Genomic DNA, 18,622 nt, shown 5'->3' with positions numbered 1-18,622 from the left:
AAGGCAGGAAGGCCATTGCAAGCCTGAGGCCTAGTATGTTCAAGACACGCCTGGTGGGCTCAAGACGAGCTTGGGATACATGAGGCAGTACACAGAATCAATAAAGCCTGGCTCATAGGGGCTCACAGAGACTGAAGCCTGCCTGGTCTGCACCGGCTCCCCTGCATGTGTGCTATGGTTGTGTGACTCACAACAGAGGGAGTGGAAGTGTCTCTGACTCTGTCTTCCTCCTGCTGGGCTGTCTTGTTCAGCCTGGATCTGAGGCTTTGTACCTAGTCTTATGGTATCTTGTCGTGCGGCGTTTGGCTGATATCCCTGGGAGGCCTGCTCTTTTCTGAAAGGAAATGGAGGAGAAGTGGAGCTGGGGGTGTCGGGGACTGGGAGAAGTGGAAGGAGGAGAAACTGCAATCAGAATGTATTGAAAACAAAAAGAAAAGAAAAAACCCTGCATAAAAGACTTCTTAAAAGTCACACACAGTCACATAATCACACAGAGGACACTGGGTGGCACACCTAAAGCTCCCCGGGTCCCTCCTGTTCTGCTGGGTTGGCCCTCAAGGAAACAGTAGGCTTAGGCTGGGAAGGGGGGGCCCACTTGTCCTCTCAGTCAGACTGGTTCCGCCAGGGCCATGGACGACACAACCTGTCTTGCTTGTGAAACCCATGTTGGGCAACTGGGCTCGAATGTGGATGCCTGAATTCCGGGGAGAGATGAGCTGGAACACCTGACTCTGGTGTCCTGAGGGAGCAGAGGGGTGGGGGGCCTGGGTTCCAGGCACCTTCTCAGGGAAGGAGGAGAGGACTGGGAGCTGGACATCCAGGTTCTGGGCATGCAGGACCACAACCCCACACTGGGTTTTGCTGTTGGAGGGAGAGCTCCAGTCATGGTAAATAAAATACAAGAAGCACAATGCAGTCTGGATTGCCAATAAACAATTAGATTTGGTCTTGGTATAAGTATATTCCCACGTAACAACCTTGGAACCTTCATTGTTTCTCTGAAATTCCAAGTAGAGTCAGTGTGGTGGTACACACACATAATTCCAGCCCTCATCCTTGGGCAGGGAGATCCTAAGTTCAAGGACAGCCTAGGCTTCATTTTGAGAAGCTATCTGAAAACACAACTGAACTTCTGGGAGCCAGTAAGATGGCTCAGCAGAGCCGGGCAGTGGAGGTGCACACCTTTAAACCCAGCACTTGGGAGGCAGAGGCAGGTGAATCTCTGTAAGTTTAAGGCCAGCCTGGTCTAACAGAATGAGCTCCAGGACAGCCAGGGCTGTTACACAGAGAAACCCTGTCTTGTGGGGGGCAGGGAAGGCGAGAAAAAACGATGGCTCCACAGACAAAGGCGCTTGCTGCCAAAACCTAATAACCTAGGCTCAGCGGTTAAGAGCACCGACTGCTCATTCATAGGACCCCGGTTCAATTCTCAGCACCCACATGGTGACTCACAGCTGTCTGTAAATTTAGCTCCAAGAAAGAATCTAGTACCCTTTTCTGGCCTCCATGGGTAGCAGACATGCTCACGGTGCACAGACATACATATAGGCAAAATATCTATACACAAACAGATAAATAGAAAGATAGATAGAAAAAAAAGAAAGAGAGAGATAGTGAAAGCTGGGTAGTGGCAGCACACACAGATGCAGAGGCAGGCAGATCTCTGTGAGTTCAAGGCCAGCCTGGCCTACAGAGTAATTTCCAGGACAGCCAGGGCTACACATAGAAACCCTGTCTTGGAAAACAAAAACAAAAATTAAAAATGAAACCAATTGTATGTAACCAGTCCCCCACTTAAGAGGGGCAAGGTCAAGCACCTGCCAGTTGGGTCATGCGCACTTCCCAGCTCCCCAGACTTCATGTCTTCACACGAATGGATATCCCCCACCCCTTTCCCACTTCAAGCCAACTCACAATTTCCCCAGCCCCAGTTTCCTCCTCTGCATGAGTGGCTGTATCTAATTGGCAGCCCCAAGGCTATGCCATTAAACATAACAAGTCGGGTTGTCACCTGGGGAGCCTGTGGTCCTCAGTTATAACTTGCAGTTCATTCTCTGTAATATGGGAAGAGGCCATGAGGCTGCCTTAGAGGAGGGTGAGACAGGGGAAAGACCCGTGATAGGAGACACAGGCCCAGGATGAGGAGACACGAACACAGGGTCTGAGGGGAGAGACACCAAGAAAGAGGGCACAAACATGTCAAAACGGACCTGCAAAGCTGAGGGAAAAAAGGAAGGGATGTGATGGCTCAGGCTTGCAATCCGAGAACCCAGGAGGCTGAGGCAGGAGGATCACCATGAATGGAGGCTAGCCTAGCTACATACAGAGTAAAACCCTGCCTCAAAATAAAGAAATAATAGAAGGAAGGGGATGTAGCTCAGTTAGCAGACAGCTAGCCTAGCATGGACACGGCCCTTGGTTTGATCCCCGGCACTAGTTTGATTACCAGACTTGGTAATTTTGTTAGTGCAAGCCCATAATTTCAGTCCTCGGAGGTGGAGGCAAGATGTCCAGAGTCATCCTCAGGTACACAGTGAGTTGAAGGCCAGTCTGGGCTACATGCAAGCCTGTCTCAAAAAAAAAATTTAAAGAAAGAAAAGGAAAAAAAATTTAAAAAAAATGAAGGAAGAAAGGAAGGAGGGAGAAAGAAAGGACAGACTTAATTTAGAGCTGAACAAAGACACAGAAATGGGGAGACAGGCACTCAAAAATGAAGTGGGAAATGTCGGTCAAGTACGTGGGCGCCACACCAAGAGACAGGCATGACGCTCACTGCCATGGATCTGGGAACAAAGCGAGCCAGCCATTTGGATGGTGCCAGGAGTCAAAGGTTAGGGCCCTAGAGTGTTGGACAGGTGGAGAAAGCTGTGATCCATTGCTGTCACCTCATATCCATACACTGTGGCATGGTGACACAACCTTCTCTAGAGGTGACACCCCAATTTTCTGGTGCCTCCTATATTTTAGGGGTGACACCCATGGTAGGAACTCCACCCAACTCTAATGCCGCTTCCCCACTGAGTCACCAAAAACCCTGTCAGGCCTGTTGGGGGAAAACTTTGATGAATCAAATATCCAATTCCCATCACCCCTGAAGCCCAGTACATTGGAAACTTGGATCTAGCTCTCTAGGAACACCCAGTCTCAACAAGGGACACCAGGGTCTAGACCCTCCTTTACGTAAATTGACACACCCAGGCTCAGCCCTTCTCCCTCAAACCCACAGGTCCCAACCCCAACCCTCCTCCTCAGATCCAAGAGTCTAGACCCCAGCCCTCCTCCCTCAGACTCACATCCCAGACCACCCCTCAGGTTGTAACCAGGGCCAGTTACATCCTCACTTTTTCTTGTCAGTCACCAGCCCCCTCCCTTCCCATTCCAAGTGGAGATGAGGTGCTTATTTACTTTGGTCCCCATATGACTCACTCCCTAAAACACACTGCCCCCCCCATGTTTCCAGGTCTTGAACAGGAAGAACAGTGTCCCTCGTTCCCCTTCAACATGACAAAATCACTAAGCAAGATGAGAAGGGACCACAAAGGAAAACCCATCATCCTCACTCACCCCCTACTCTGAACAGCACACCAGGCCTCCTCTTGCCTCCCTCTCCCCTCACTCCTCCCACCCTCACCCCACCCCCCACCTTATTGGTCCCCTAACCCTGTTCTCAGCCCACAGGTCCCTCTGACCTCTCCAAAACCCTGCTTCATATTTTTCCTATTTCTCTCCAGATGTTACACTCTGTCTCATCTCCGTCTCTCAATCTCCTCTCCCACCACCCATTTCCTGGTTCCTGTATCCCCCACTCTCTTCTCATCTCCATCTTCCCCTCTCTTTTGGACCACTCTGCTCCTCAAATCTTCTCCACCCCTGACTCTCTATGTCGCCCTACTCTGGTTTCTACCTCTGCCCCCAGGACTTAAGTCCTGAGCGATGAGACAGGAGGGGAAGTGGGGTGTGGGGAATGGAAAATCCAGGCGGAAGGGAAGAGGGTCAGGCAGACCGGCTAGGCTCCCTAGGTATCTCTGTCAGAGCCCCGCCCAGGCTGTGTGGCCTGGCCCATATAAGTGGCTCCTGGCCTGACACCGAGAACTTAGTGTCTGCTGTGTGTCTCCGTGTCACCTCCATCGCCACCTCCTCGCGTGGGTCTGCAGGTAGGAGCACCTTCTCTCCCCAGAGCCTCTGCTCCCAGGCAGGGCCCTTTGGCTGTTCTCCACCTACCTGGCTCTCAGCTCCGGCTCCTTTCTCATCTCTGATTGTCAGTAACTAAGAACCTTGCTCTCTCCCAAAGCCCCATCTTCCCAGTCTCACCGGTCCAACCTGAGAGGTACTGAGTTGAATTTAGAAATTTGGGGGCCCAGCACCCAATCTCCTAGTCTGTTTGGATTGGCCCATCCGAAACAGTACATTTTTCTTCATCTCTGAGCCTATGGCCCTCTGTGAGATTGGCTTGCAGAGGCAAAGTGCTTGGCGCTAGTGCGTGTCACTAGCAGTGTCTCTGTGAGCACCTGGCTCAGAGTTCTTTGTCTCTGCCACACCTGTCCCTGTCCCTTGCTCTCTTTGTCTCTCTCCAACTCTGCCTCTGCTCCATAAAGAGTCCTCTGGGGTCTGTCGGGCAGCTGTTAAGATGGGCGAGTTGTTCGCCCCACCCTTTCCATCCTAGCCAACAGGCTAACACAGCCTCTTTCTCTTCAGCTCTCTTCCCCGTGAGAGTCCAGCTCCCCCAGTGCCCTAGTCCCTTGCCCTCCCTTGCCCAGTATCCAGCATCCCTGGGACAGACCCCGTTGCCGTAGCTGTTGCCGTAGCCATCCCCTGCAGCCGTTCACACAGCAGCCACCTCCTCAGGGCCAGCGAGATGCAGTTTGAGATGCACGACAACGTGAAAGGCAAAGGTGGGATCACAGGATGGACCAACAACCTTTGGGGAGCCAGGAACCTGGCTGCCTCCCTCCCCTGGGCACCCTGGCTTCGAAGATAAATGGCACCTCCTTTTACCCCAGAGACCCCTGAAATGCTGGAGCCCAGTCGTGGAGAAGGAGGTGGTGGTGGCAGATCTAAGCAATGCCCAGCTGTGGTGCCTACTTTTCCTCCCAACCTTGGTTCAACCAGATGTATAGTTGGCAACAGCAACAGGGACAGACTAGGGGTGTTGATGACCAAATGGAAGGGGTATAGCGATGTTTCCTCAAGGGGGCGGCCAAGTGGCCTGCCCAGACTGCCCGGCAGAAGGAAGGGTGGCAAGGGTGCCATGGCCCAGAAGGGCCTGCCAGGATGCCTGTTGATCCTCTTTCCTACCTCCACAGCCATGTCCTATCCAGTGACCAGTCAGCCTCAGTGTGCCAATACCTGCTACCAGACACAGCTCAGCGATTGGCACACGGGCCTCACCGACTGCTGCAACGACATGCCCGTCTGTGAGTGTGCCCAGGGAAGGTGGGAAGGGGCGGAAGCTCACCCCAAACTCGTCCCAACCCTTTCTACACCTTTCACCTACCCCTTTGTGGGGCTCTGATTGGGCCCTTCTGCAATCTTCACTGCCTTGGATCTCACCATCCAGCCCTCAGCCTCCCTCTTCAGCAGCTGGTCCTCACCACCGGACCCTGATTGCTTTGGGTCTTTGCTCCCTTCTTTACACCTGTCCTCCGGGAACCCTCACCCGTCCTTGCCATCGTGTGTGCCCTCCCTGAGAGCAAGCACAGCAGGTCCCGACCCTGACTATCCCGCCGCGTCTAGGTCTATGTGGCACTTTCGCTCCGCTGTGCCTCGCCTGCCGCATCTCTGACGACTTCGGAGAGTGCTGTTGTGCACCGTACCTGCCTGGAGGCTTGCACTCTCTGCGCACGGGCATGCGGGAGCGCTACCACATCCAGGTGAGAGCCAATTCCGGACCACGGGGACTGAAGACTGGGGACCCGCCACCTGGGACCCCAGAGCAAGGTTTCTGACCCCTATCGATTTCTCTCTTTCCCACCCTCCAGGGCTCCGTGGGGCACGATTGGGCTACCCTCACCTTTTGCCTCCCCTGCGCCCTCTGTCAGATGGCGCGGGAACTGAAGATCCGCGAGTAAGAACGTCCTCTCCCCTCTCCGGAGTCCCTGGTCACGCCTGGCCTCTCAGGAGATGGGAGGGGGGCACTCCTTGGAAAGCCTGTCCCACTGTCCTTTGCCACCGCCAAAAGGTACACCCACAATAAAAACCGGAAAACCAGCCCCGCCTACATGCTTTTTATTGTCGTGGGGAAGGAATCTGGGTGCAGTGGGAGGTTGAGTGAGGTGGGATGCATGAAAGATGTCTAGGTGTATCAGAGAAGACGGGTTTGATGGGACAGGCCGCATAGATGACGCTGCTGAGGCTCCCTGTAGGCGTCTCACAGAGTGAAACCATTAGCCCTCAAGCTGCAGATGGCCTATCTGAACCTCTGCCCACATCCTGAATATAAGCAAAACAAGCAAGCTGGTCTTGGTGCCAAAGCCTGCTGTAATCCCAGCAGGATGCTGAGGCCAGAAGTTTAAGAGGCACCTGGGCAGCCTGGGATGCATGGTATGAGGCCATCCTGAACTACATACTGAGACCCTGCCTCAAATAAAAAAGCTTTTAAAGTGAAGGTAAAACTTAAACTCAAACCGGGCGGTGGTGGTGCAGACCTTTAATACCAAGCACTGGGGAGGCAGAGGAAGGCAGATCTGAGTTGGAGGCCAGCCTGGTCTACAGAGTGAGTTTCAGGACAGACTCCAAAGCTACAGAGAAAACCTGGCTCGAAAAACAAAAAACAAAAAAAGACTTAAACTCTTCAAACAATGTTGTCCCCTGCTTAGGATCTATAGACTCTTTTAAAAAGATTTTTAGGTGAGGCAGTGGTGGCGCACACTTTTAATCCCAGAACTCATGAGGGAGAAATCAGGCAGATCACTGAGTTCGAGCCCAGACTGGTTTACAGAGCTAGTTCCAGGACAGCCAGGACTACACAGAGAAACACTGCCTCAAAAAAATTAATAAAGTTTTAAATTTTATGTATATGTGTATGTGTTTTGTACCTGCACACACCATGTGTGTGATGCCAAGAGCCGGAGACGATGCTGAGTCCCCACAGCCTGTTCTCCCATCAGCTTCCAGACAAAATGGGCCTTTGGGGGAAGGCCTGTCAAGGGTAGCCCATCATACTGAAGTTCATCACCACCTCCTTAACTCAACTCACTGACTTTGTATGATGACATTTACTGCAAAAGAACTAATTGAACATGTGCAGGGGAGGGGGGGTGTGTCCAGTTTTGACCTTGCCACTTCTCTGTTATATTAGTGAGTTTGTAAACCTTTCTGAGTCCATTTTCTCCTCTAAGGTTAGCAGTTCCTAATTTGAAAAACAAAAAACAAAACCTATTCTGGAAGCTGGAGGGATGACTCAGTGGTTAAGAGCACTGGCTGCTGTTAGGGAGGAGTTGAGTTTGGTTCACAGCACCTACAGGACAGCTCACAACTGCCTGTAACTCTACTTCCAGGGGATCTGACGCCCTCTTCTGGCCTACTCGGGCACCCGAACTCACATGCACATATACAAACACACAAATAAGTCTTTTTTAAAAAGCCAGGTTTATGTTCACATCTTAAAGGGTAGGAGCCACCATCAACTTATAAAGGCAAAACTCATGGAGCCAGTGATGCCTGAAATCCCATGTTGTTCATGAGTCACACAGGAAACTTCAGTCTCTCTCAAGTCCAGCCTGCCACGTCTGTGTCTGCATTGAAGCAAGTGACTGGTGTTGGGGCGAGCAAACAGGGAAGGTGTACTGCAAAGCACTGGTGGCAGAAGATCCAGGCTGAGGGTGGAGATCTCAGGTCCACACCCGCCCTTACATCGAGGCTTTGGCACAGCCTGGGGCCGAGGGCTAAGATGGTTAAACACGATGCTTTTCAGCCTCGGTGTTGAGTATGTTTCAGAGAGTGCCCATGTGTGCCCAGTTACCACACTGCCAAGTGTGTTTCAGAGAGTGCCCATGTGTGCCCAGCTACCACACTGCTGAGTGTGTTTCAGAGTGCCCATGTGTGCCCAGTTACCACACTGCCGAGTGTGTTTCAGAGTGTCCGTCTGTGCCCAGTTACCACACTGCCGAGTGTGTCAGAGAGTGCCAGTCTGCACCCAGCTACCACACTGCCGAGTGTGTCAGAGCATGCCCATGTGCACCCAGCTACCACACTGCCGAGTGTCAGAGCATGCCCATGTGTGTCCAGCTACCACACTGCCAAGTGTGTCAGAGCATGCCCATGTGTGCCCAGTCACCACACTGCCGAGTGTGTCAGAGCATGCCCGTCTGTGCCCAGCTACCCCACTGCCGAGTGTGTCAGAGCATGCCCATGTGCGCCCAGCTACCACACTGCCGAGTGTCAGAGCATGCCCATGTGCGCCCAGCTACCACACTGCCGAGTGTGTCAGAGCATGCCCGTCTGCGCCCAGCTACCCCACTGCCGAGTGTGTCAGAGCATGCCCATGTGTGCTCAGCTACCCCACTGCCGAGTGTGTCAGAGCATGCCCATGTGTGCTCAGCTACCACACTGCCGAGTGTGTCAGAGCATGCCCATGTGTGCCCAGTTACCACACTGCCGAGTGCGTCAAAGCGTGCCCATGTGTGCCCAGCTACCACACTGCCGAGTGCCCTCCCAGCTCTACCAGCTCTCCATCTCAGCTCCTCAGATGAAACAGAATGGTTTGTGTGTTCTGTACCCCAGCTTTTCTTGTCTAATGCCAATGCCTGGACACAGGCTGTCTGTTTCTCCCTGAGTTAAACTCTGGCAGGGACAAAGAAAGGGTCAAAGACGTCCCTGCCCATTGTCTCCTAGCCTCTCTTCTGGGGAGCAAGAGATCCCTTTGTGGTATACTTCCAATGCCAAAGCCAGTCTCAGGACACATGACTCTGAGGTGGAACCAGGACAAGGACACCTGCGCCACTCACCCGGAGCTCAGCCCTCCCTCCCGTGCACACAAGAGGCACCCAAGACACCTGCATCTTCCCCACGCTTTATTTGCTGCTCCAGCTGCTCTCCTGTGGATGCGATGTGGTCCCTGCCCTCTGACACGCACACAGCAGAATGGCCTCTCAGACTGGAGTAACCCACCCCAGGACCAAAACAGCATGTGGAAGTCCAAGTCTTAGGAAAGCAAGAGTCCCAAGCTCAGGGAGCTGCCTAGGATGGGGGAAGGGAGTCCTCAAGGGTTAGAAGAGCATCTCCATCCAAAAAGGAAGTCCGGGTGGGGTGGCCCCCCCAGGATCCCCCAACCCCCACTGTCACCCTACACTTGCTAGAGCAGGTTGTGAGGCATCTCGGGCAAAGGACTTTCCTCTGAGGCTCCCTTCAAACAAGCCTGAATTCGCAGCTTCAGCTGGTGACCCTGGTCTCAGTCACCACTGAACTCTGTCCCTCCAGCCCAGGGAAGGCACAGCAGCTCATGGTTCCTATTCCTATACACAAGACACTGTCCTGTGTCTTCTCAGTAGCTGCCGGCTTTTGCCAGCACCACAACTCACGACCCTGGATCCCTCCTGTAGAAACACTCAAAGCGCTTTCTGGGTGAGTCCCCAGTCAGACCTGACTCAAGCCCAAACCGGACTCTGCTGTTTTTCCCACAAGCCCCAGCCTGCCCCTTCTTAGTAATGGCCTCACTCCACCCTGGCCATGCCTAGGCCATGAAGTGGCCATCTGGATGTGTCCCCTTCCTCTCCCTAACATCTGCACACTGTCACATCCTGTCACTCCTCCTGCATCTGATCCTGACTCACCCTCCTCCTGCCACTGCTACCCACCTGCAGCCTCTCCAGTCCCCTCCAGCCCCCTCTTCTTGAACAGGCATGACTCCTCGTTCCCCACCACAGAACTGCCCAACAGCTTCCCAAGAATACAACCCCAGGTCCTGCCTGTCCCCAGCCTCATCTTACACCTGATTTGGGTTGCAGTGGCCAGGTTTCTGGTTCTTCTAACAAACTGGTTCCAGCCTCGGGGCCTCCAGAAGCCTTACAGCTTCTTTAACTCTGAATCATTCCCAAAGAACTTCCCTCACTCTGCCACCTTTCCCAGCCTAGTTTCTCCAAACACCTAATTTTTATCCACAATCCCTTAGTGTTAGACCTTGCTAATGTCAAGACGTTTCTCTGAACCAGTGTATGTGTGTGTGCCTGTGTGCATGTATGTGCGTGTGCCTGTGTGCATGTATGTGCGTGTGTGTGTGCATGTGTGTGTCTCCTTCCAAGACCCCAAGTCCCATCAATCCAGGGACGTTCCTCTAGCCTCTTGCTTTGCTCTGTGCCTACAATTGAACTAGGCACAGAGTAGCAGCTCAATAAATAGTTGCTAAATGCAGAACAAAGGGGGAACCTGGGGAAGGGAGCCAGTGGTTTCTGAGGACTGTCCAAAGTCAGCAAGTGGATGAGGACTCTTGACCGGTCAGAGGGACATGCTAGTGAGATTGTCCTGGCTCAACAGTCCCTTTCGGCCACCACCACCCCCATGCCCACTACCTCCAGCAGCCCCACTGCCCCCACAGTACTCATGCAGCCTATGCCGCAGCGTGACGAGGGCTGACCCAAGACAGGCCCCATTGGGAGCATGAGGCCCCCCGGGCAGCTGAAGCAGCAGAGTGGCCACACCAGCCATGCCATCTTCTGTGGGTTCAAGGGTGATGGGTCCAGCTCGTAGGCCAGCTGTGGTGGCAGGGAGGCCTGGTGGGCAGCACCCCCCTCCCATGGGTCCCCAGGGCCCCCCAGCTCCTGTCAGCAATAGAGGTGCTAGGAAAGGCTCAGAGCGACGGAAGGCAGGAGGTGGGAGCCCAGCCGGCTTCCAAGGAGGGGCTGGGCCGGTAGGCTCTGGAGGGAAGCAGACAGTGACCTTGGCAAAGGGGCGGCTGGCCATCTTGGTCATCTCCTGCAGGTGCCGGCGCTGCTCTTGTCGCTGGTCCAGGGCCTGCTTGGCCTTCCAGAGGAGAACACAGAGTGAGAGGAAAAGAAAAAAGCAAGAGAAGAAGACAGAGAAGAAGACGAACAGGTCAATGTGGGCCTGGTCTTGCCGGAAGAAGAGCAGGCCCTGTGAGTCCGCCGAGCCATTGGCACCGGGCCCACTGGGATCTCCCACGCCCAGCAGCAGCAGGTAGAAGCGGCTTGATTTGAGGGCATGGTGCTCATGGGGATAGGTGATCACCAGCCTGTCCCGCACACTGCGGACCACCAGCACTGCCGACGGCTCAGTCACTGTCACATAGGTAATCAGGCCCCGGGGCCACACCTCCCGGACTCGTGGCTCCACTGGAGTGCCTGGACCACTTCCAGTCCCTAGTCCTCCTAGGTCCCCGGCCACCCGGGGTCCACCATCAGCAGGAGGGGGGGGAGGGGGGGGAGGGGGAGGCGGCTGGATATGCACAGTGTGGACACCCGTATCAGGGGCCACTCGGACCACAAAGGTGTCGTAGGAAGTGGAGACGTAGAGGTCCACAGCACCGAAGGTCACATCTAGTGTCAGGCGAATGTCCACGTTGGTGAACTTGGGCTGCACGCCAAAAAGCACCGTGCGTCCAGGACCCAGGGCCCGGCGTTTGGGCTCGTGGAAGCAGTTGGTCTGGGAAGTAGGGTCCAGGCAGCACTCCTGTTCCACTGAGATGAGCCGGTAACACTGCTGGCCCCCTAGAGGGCTCCCGTGGAATGACTCCCGGCACTTGGCACACTGTGGACAGGAAGGAGTAGAGGGGGCCACCAGGGCTGAGCTCTGGTGAGACCCTCAATTCCAAACAGCCACTGCACAGTGCTCCCCCGCAGCACCCTGGCTGCACCCCAGCCGAGCTCAGGCTCTGATGCTCAGCCCTGAGGAGTTCTGTGGGACCCTGGCTGTACATCCTCACAAGCTGCATGGCCCTCTGCCAGGGACCTGAGCTCACTGAACACATTTAGACGGAAACCAAGGCTTGCTCGGGGAACTGAAATCACATTTGTGGCACTTGGCTCAGAGTTGGCAGCCTCGCCTGCCCACCTGGCTTCTGACCTGTCAGGCACATGTCCATCTCAGGGCGTCTGTACCAGCTGATCCTCTCTGCCTAGATGGCTCTGCAGGTCCGCTTGTCTGTCACAGTCATTTCCACCTTAAATGTCACTTTCTTACCAAGGCCTCCTCAGTCCTGATACCATACCTACCACTTCTAGGGGTGTTGTCTGTTTTGCTTTTGAGACAGAGTGTTGCTGTGTAGCCCAGGCTAGTCTTGAACTCTTGATCTTCCTGCCTCGGCCTCCCAAGTGCTGAGTGTACAGGCTTGAAGCATTACGTCCACCTCAGCTTAAGCTTTTCTGCTTACCTTACCCCATCACCTAAACAACACAAGTCCCAGAGAACAGACATTGTGCTTGTTTTGTTATCCACTGGGGCTCCAGTTCTTGCATGGCGTCGGGCATATACTGGGTGTTTAGTGAACATATGTGGAATGAAGGAGAGATGGGGGCAGGGACAAGCTCTCACAACTGTAACTCACCAGGAACCACTCCCATACAGACAGGCTCCCCCAGCCAGCCACCGGGACTGGAATAGGACCCTTGGTCTCTCTGGGCCTTTTCTTCTCATGCCTACATTCTGCCAAGGGTCCTGCAAAGCCTTGACAAGTCTTCCACGTCTGGGCTAAGCTACTACCTCCAGAGCACAGCATGCGGCTCACCCAGGCACTCTCCATATACTGGCTATTATTGCTTAATTATTAGAACCAAATAACGCTACTTGGAGTAGCCAACAGAGGCTGGAGGAAGTCTGCACTGATCTCCAGCCCACTCTAGTAAAGGTCAATGGATATTTGTGATGAGGTTTTTTTGTTTGCTTGTTTTTGCTGGGCACAGCGGCACACACCTATAATCCCAGTATAGGGAACTTACTGCTCTACACTGAACCACACCCCAGCCCCTCACTGGGGGATTCTAGGCAGGGGCTCTACCACTGAGCCACACCCCATCCCCTCACTGGGGGATTCTAGGCAGGGGTTCTATCATAGAGGATTGTTTCTAGGCTTTCTGTGTATGTGTGTGAATGCATTTGTATGTGTATGTGTGTGTGTGTGCGTATGTGTGTGTGCATATGTGTTTGTAGTATATGTGTGTGTAGTATATGTGTGAGTGAATTTTATGTTTGTGATATGTATGTTCAAGTGTGTTTGAGGCTCCAAAGTTAGGTTTTTTTGTTCTGTTTTGTTTTTCTTTTTCTTTTTTTTGTTTTTTGTAAAAATATCTTTTTTAAAAAATTTAATTTATTTATTCTGTATACCTGCAGGCCAGAAGAGGGCACCAAATCTCATTACAGATGGTTGTGAGCCACCATGTGGTTGCTGGGAATTAACTCAGGACCTTTGGAAGAGCAGTCAAAGCTCTAAACCACTGAGCCATCTCTCCAGCCCGTTTTGTTTTTCGAGACAGGGTTTCTCTATGTAACAGCCCTAGCTGTCCTGGAACCTGCTTTGTAGACCAGGCTGGTCTTGAACTCAAAGAAATCTGCCTGCCTCTGCCTCCTGAGTACTGGGATTAAAGGTGTACACCATCATGCCTGGCTATAGACTTGGGTCTTAATGCCTCTGTAGCCGGTACTTTGCTTACTGAACTATCTCCCCAGCATCCCCAGTGGCCCTTTCAATCATACAAGAGTAAAGCAAAGTTTCTGGTCTAGGATGCAAAGGGCAGAGATCAGCAAGGCTGTGAAGCTGCTGAATTTGGGGTGGAGCTACAACTCTATTGACAAGTAGTTACGTTCCTGGACAAGAGAAGACTTGGAGACAGAAAGTTCTTTCCCTCTGGGCCTGCAGAGGGGGTGGGAGGAGCAGGGCACAGCAGTCAGTCAGCCTCTCTACTTCAGAAAAGAGAAATGGGCCTAAGCAGAATTTGGTTTTGTGTTAGGTTTTTTTTATTATTATATATACAATATTCTGTCTGTGTGTATGCCTGCAGGCCAGAAGAGGACACCAGACCCCATTACAGATGGTTGTGAGCTATCATGTGGTTGCCGAGAATTGAACTCAGGACCTTTGGAAGATCAGGCAATGCTCTTAACCACTGAGCCATCTCTCCAGCCCTTGTGTTAGGTTTTTTTTTTAAGACTGAGTCTTGTACCATGCAAGCCTAGAAATAACAGTAATCCTCCTGCCTCAGCCTCCTAAGAACTAGAATTACAAACTGGAGCCATCAGACCTGGTTCCCAAAGGGGATTTAAATCTAAGTTTAGAATTAAACCAGCCTGGAGTCACCTGAGAGGAGAAGGCAAGCACAGCTGGTACGGGGCAGAGCGGAGGAGAGCCATGGGGACATTCCTGACGTCACTGTGAACTCCTGGATGCAGCCATTCCTAAACGAAGGCCCCAGGCCACAGAGGTTCTGGTCCTTCTTCTTGCTGCTGTTGTTTTGTGACAGGCTCTCGTGTAACCCAGGCTGGCCTCACAATCTCTACATAGCTGAGGATAACCTTAAACTTTCGGTCCTCCTAACTCTACCTCAGTTTGTGCAGTGTCAAGAGTTCAAAGCCCGTATTCACACGTTAGGGGAGAATTCTACCAGCTAAGCCACATCCTCAGACTGTATTGCCTTTGAAACAGTATCTCTCTATTGCCCAGGCTTGCCCTGAACTCCTGTAGAACTCCTGCTTCAGCCTCCTGAATAGCGGCTGTGTGCCGCTGTGCTCAGTCAGACCTGTTTTCAGACCGTGAGTACTCTGAGGCGGGTCTCTGGCACTTGCGGCCTGCAACCCGTGACTGCAGTCACAGTAAGAGACCTGAGGCCCACATCTGGACTCTGCATGACCGCCCAGCATTCAGCAAGTCTGCAAGCTCATCTCCATCCCAAACCAGACTCAGTTTGCTTGGTCCCTTAGCCCAGCCCTGGCCTTCTGCTCCTGTGTCCTAGTCCAGTAGCTGGCTTTTCCAGACCCACCTGGTACTTGTAGCAGTCTCGGCGGTCACTGGGAGAGCTGCCCTGGCAGGTGCCCGTCTCTGTGTTGTTCTGACATGGGCAGCCTGTCCCGTCCTGCTCATTACAGGTGTCGGCGTGGCCATTACACTGGCATCTAAGGATGGAAGAGAGCAGGGGGTGAACGCCTGCCCAAGTCCAGCTTCGGCAGGGGTCAGGTCCCAAAGTGGAGGTGCGGGCGAGGTATCTTAAAGGCTGAAGGAACTGAAGGAGCTCCCACAGCAGGCAGGGAAGAAACGGACGGATGCACATCTAAGGACTCAGGTCTCCTTCTCACTTCCTTGCTAAATGTCCAGGGAGAGAAAGCAAAGTGCAAACCAGACAGCCTTATCTGGAACCACATCTTCAGACAGCGTCTGTCAAATCAGAAAGTTTCTCAGGGTCTGCAAACACAGACCTTGTATTTTTAGTCTGTGTCAAGGCTGACTACTTATGGGGCTACAGTATGTTAGAGGCTCTGAAATTATTTCTACCTTAACCAAGTTAACGTGTAGAATCATTTGATGTTTTCTAAAATGCAAGCTTTACAAAATATCTCATAACAAGCATTTAATTGGTTGATTATAGCATTTTTCTGTTCCTTAGTTTTATAATAGGGGCCTGTTCCTTTCATATGATCCCAGAAAAGAAGGCTCTGATATCTCATTTCTTTTTCCATCAGCCCACATTGTTCTTATTTCCTCTTCTTTGCTCCAGTACATGGCAATGGATACACTTCTGAGCCAGACAACCCTCAGGGAACAGGAAGGCCCTTCCTGACTCTATCAGGCCACGCCCCATCCTCAGGGTTTTCCCCAGGAACACGAACAGACTTCCCCAAGGCCACACAGCAGGAACTCCCCTCACGCCAGCAACTGCCTGAAAGTAGAAGCGGCAGGCCAGCCACCAATCTCTTGGTGAAGTTTCGCTGGCACTTTGTCAAGCAGCGTCCTCCACCTTAGGGCTGGAGCCATCCTTTGTGCCACAGCCTGTCCAATGCCCGTGACCTCTGCGGCCCACTGCCCCAGGCCAAAGGGGCCTTAGGTGACAATCAGCTTGGACTGACTCCAGAGCTCTCTGAGGAACCTCTCAGCTGGGTTCCCTTCCTTTGCCTTGCCCCTTGTTTGGTCTCCAGCTCTCTCTCTCTCTTTTTTTTTTTTTTTGGTTTTTCGAGACAGGGTTTCTCTGTGGTTTTGGAGCCTGTCCTGGAACTAGCTCTGTAGACCAGGCTGGTCTCGAACTCACAGAGATCCGCCTGCCTCTGGCTCCCAAGTGCTGGGATTAAAGGCGTTCTTATTCGTTCATTTCTGACTGACAAACAGCTAGGCAGGGGAGGTCTAGTTCCCGCATTCCTCCCAGTGAGGACAAGGGTCAGGCTCCTTCCTCTTACTTGGTGCATTTCCCGTCCAGGAGGAAGTAGCCGTGCAGGCAGCTCTCACATTTGTCCCCATAGCTGCTGTTCTGGCAGTTCACACACACGGCGTCATCTTCGCTCGGACCTTCTGTCACCCAGTTTTCAATCTGACCAAGCAAGGACACAAAAAGGCATAGCCCAGCCTCCTCCCTCAGACCCAGGGGTCCAGCCCCAGCCCTCCTCCCTCAGACCCAGGGGACCAGCCCTCCTCCCTCAGACCCAGGGGTCCAGCCCCAGCCCTCCTCCCTCAGACCTAAGGGTTCAGGTTCAGCCTCCTCTCTCAGACTAGGGGTACAGCCCTGGCCCTCCTCCTCAGACCCAGGGATCCAGGCCCTGTCCTCCTCCATCAGATCCAGGGGTGAAGACTTTTTCCCTCACCTCCTCTGGATCCAGGGAGTACTTCTCTGGCTCCCTTCTGGCCATTTCTAGCTCTTTCCTGGAGACGCATACATGGCTGTTCCCTCGACAGAAGGCATGGCAGGGCCGGCAGGTCCCGCCCCCCAAAGCTGAACCCACAAACAGTGGGAGACACTGCTCACAGTGGCTACCCTGGTAACACAGGACAATGCCATCAGAAGGGCTGGGGAACACAAGGGCCAGGTACCTGGTCTGGCACACCCCAGCTGGGCTGCAATTTGGCCCCCACTTCACTTGCTTACCCCAGCCCTTCAGTCCTGAGTTACAAAGTCTTCCATTTACCCACCTTCCCTGGCCTATTCGGTCCACTATCACACCGTCCTCCAAATCTTTTCACATCTCCCCAGAATACGGCTCTCCCACCCCTTCCCTGCCCATGGCTTCTCAGGACTGGAAATAAACCTCAAGATGCCTCAACATAAGAGAGATGGGCAGGGCTTAGTGGTAGTACACCTGCCTAGAACTCCCAAGTGAGGGGCTGGGGTGAACTCAGTGGTAGAGCCCCTGCCTAGAATCCCCCAGTGAAGGGCTGGGGTGTGGCTCAGTGGTAGAGCCTCTGCCTAGAATCCCCCAGTGAGGGGCTGGGGCGTGGCTCAGTGGTAGAGCCCCTGCCTAGCATGTCAAATACCCTGGGGTTCGATCCACAGCACCACCAAAATACACTTTAAAATTCAATAAAAAACCATTTCGACACACAGGTTGAGAGGCTCGGTCTCTGGACAGGGCCTGTGCTGCTAGGCAGCACGTCACATACCTTGGTGTGATTCCGGCACAGCAGGCAGTGGTCCTGGGCCCCTACGCCTGCACACTCGCTGTGGCGGTTGCAGCGACACTCTGTAGAGCAGTTGCGGCCGACAAAGCCGAAGTGACACTGGCAGTGATCGGGTTCTACACAGGAGCCATTTACACAGCCCTGGGCACACACGGGGCGGCATAAGCCAGTCACACTGTGGGGGCAAGTAGAGATCAGACGGGACCCGGCCCTCACCCACTGCCACACCCCTTTTCAACAGGTTGTTCACACTGAGTCTTCCCCATCTTGCCCTCCACTCTCCTCTCCTGGACACCCACTCTTTCCTGGGGTTCTCTAGCCATTATGTCCCTTGCTTACTGGGCCGGGCAACTGCCCTCTTGTCTCAGAGATCAGCTCAGAGATCACCTGTGAACCTGGGGTCCACTGCCTTCCACACATCTTGTCTCCACCCGTCCTCACTGACCCCACTCTTCCCCTAACGGTCTGCCCAGGCCCCCTCCGCCTCACTTGTCCATGGTGTAGCCTGTCTTGCAGCTGCACTCGTAGCCGTGGGGCTGGTCGTGGCAGTTCTGAGTCTCATTGCAGTCATGATGCCCGTTTGCACATTCATCCTCCGGGGGGCAGGACAGGAAGGCCCAGGACGCCCCAGGACGTCCGCATGTTAGCCCTGACCCCAGAGGACACAGCTTCACCCAGGGCATCACTGCACCACCTGCCCCAGACACCTGTGCCATTCCCCACCTCTGAATCCCACCTCAGGATCACTCCCGTTTGTTCTCCGTGCCCCTCGCCAATCAGTTTGCCCAACTCCCAAACCCTTCTCACCATCTCGGGGACCACTGAGGCCACCTTCCATGCAGTGGCCACCTCCATCCTGGCCACCCCAGGCACACCAGCCACAGTGGGGTCGTCGCAGGCACAGGGCACATTGCGTAGCCTGAGCACAGCCCAGTGAGCAGCTCTCTGGCCCCCTAAGCAGTCGCCCACAGCCTCCAGCCATACATCGCAAGGGCAGGTAGGAGGGGCTCAGACACTGTCCAGGGAAGTGAGGCAGAGAGAGAGAGAGAGAGAGAGAGAGAGAGAGAGAGAGAGAGAGAGAGA

The 18,622-nt window shown here is 53.6% G+C and overlaps 2 protein-coding genes across 2 annotated transcripts in view; one reads left to right on the top strand and one right to left on the bottom strand.

The window, feature by feature from the left end:
• Positions 1–4,855: 4,855 nt before the first annotated feature.
• Positions 4,856–6,068, top strand: Cnfn (cornifelin). Its single transcript, XM_057763319.1, has 4 exons — positions 4,856–4,892; positions 5,304–5,414; positions 5,734–5,870; positions 5,979–6,068. Exons 1-4 carry the CDS (start codon positions 4,856–4,858, stop codon positions 6,066–6,068), a joined length of 375 nt encoding a protein of 124 aa, XP_057619302.1.
• Positions 6,069–7,587: 1,519 nt separating this feature from the next.
• Positions 7,588–18,622, bottom strand: part of Megf8 (multiple EGF like domains 8) — a 50,291-nt gene continuing 39,256 nt past the window's right edge. Inside the window, exons 35-41 of the mRNA XM_057752285.1 lie at positions 18,347–18,554; positions 18,029–18,188; positions 17,522–17,714; positions 16,729–16,899; positions 16,327–16,457; positions 14,922–15,054; positions 7,588–11,700 (exon numbers count right to left, since the gene is read on the bottom strand). Coding sequence (XP_057608268.1) covers positions 10,432–11,700; positions 14,922–15,054; positions 16,327–16,457; positions 16,729–16,899; positions 17,522–17,714; positions 18,029–18,188; positions 18,347–18,554 — 2,265 coding nt within the window. The 3' untranslated portion in view covers positions 7,588–10,431. The remainder of the gene's footprint in view (positions 11,701–14,921; positions 15,055–16,326; positions 16,458–16,728; positions 16,900–17,521; positions 17,715–18,028; positions 18,189–18,346; positions 18,555–18,622) is intronic.

This window comes from Chionomys nivalis, chromosome 2, assembly GCF_950005125.1.
Source record: "Chionomys nivalis chromosome 2, mChiNiv1.1, whole genome shotgun sequence".
NCBI lineage: Eukaryota > Metazoa > Chordata > Mammalia > Rodentia > Cricetidae > Chionomys > Chionomys nivalis.
This window is presented reverse-complemented; position numbering and strand designations above follow the sequence as displayed.

Coding starts and splice junctions, on each gene's coding strand:
- Cnfn (XM_057763319.1), top strand. CDS start 4,856: ATGCAGTTTGAGATGCACGACAACGTGAAAGGCAAAG. Junction 4,893..5,303: donor CGACAACGTGAAAGGCAAAG/GTGGGATCACAG, acceptor CTACCTCCACAG/CCATGTCCTATCCAGTGACC. Junction 5,415..5,733: donor CTGCAACGACATGCCCGTCT/GTGAGTGTGCCC, acceptor CGCCGCGTCTAG/GTCTATGTGGCACTTTCGCT.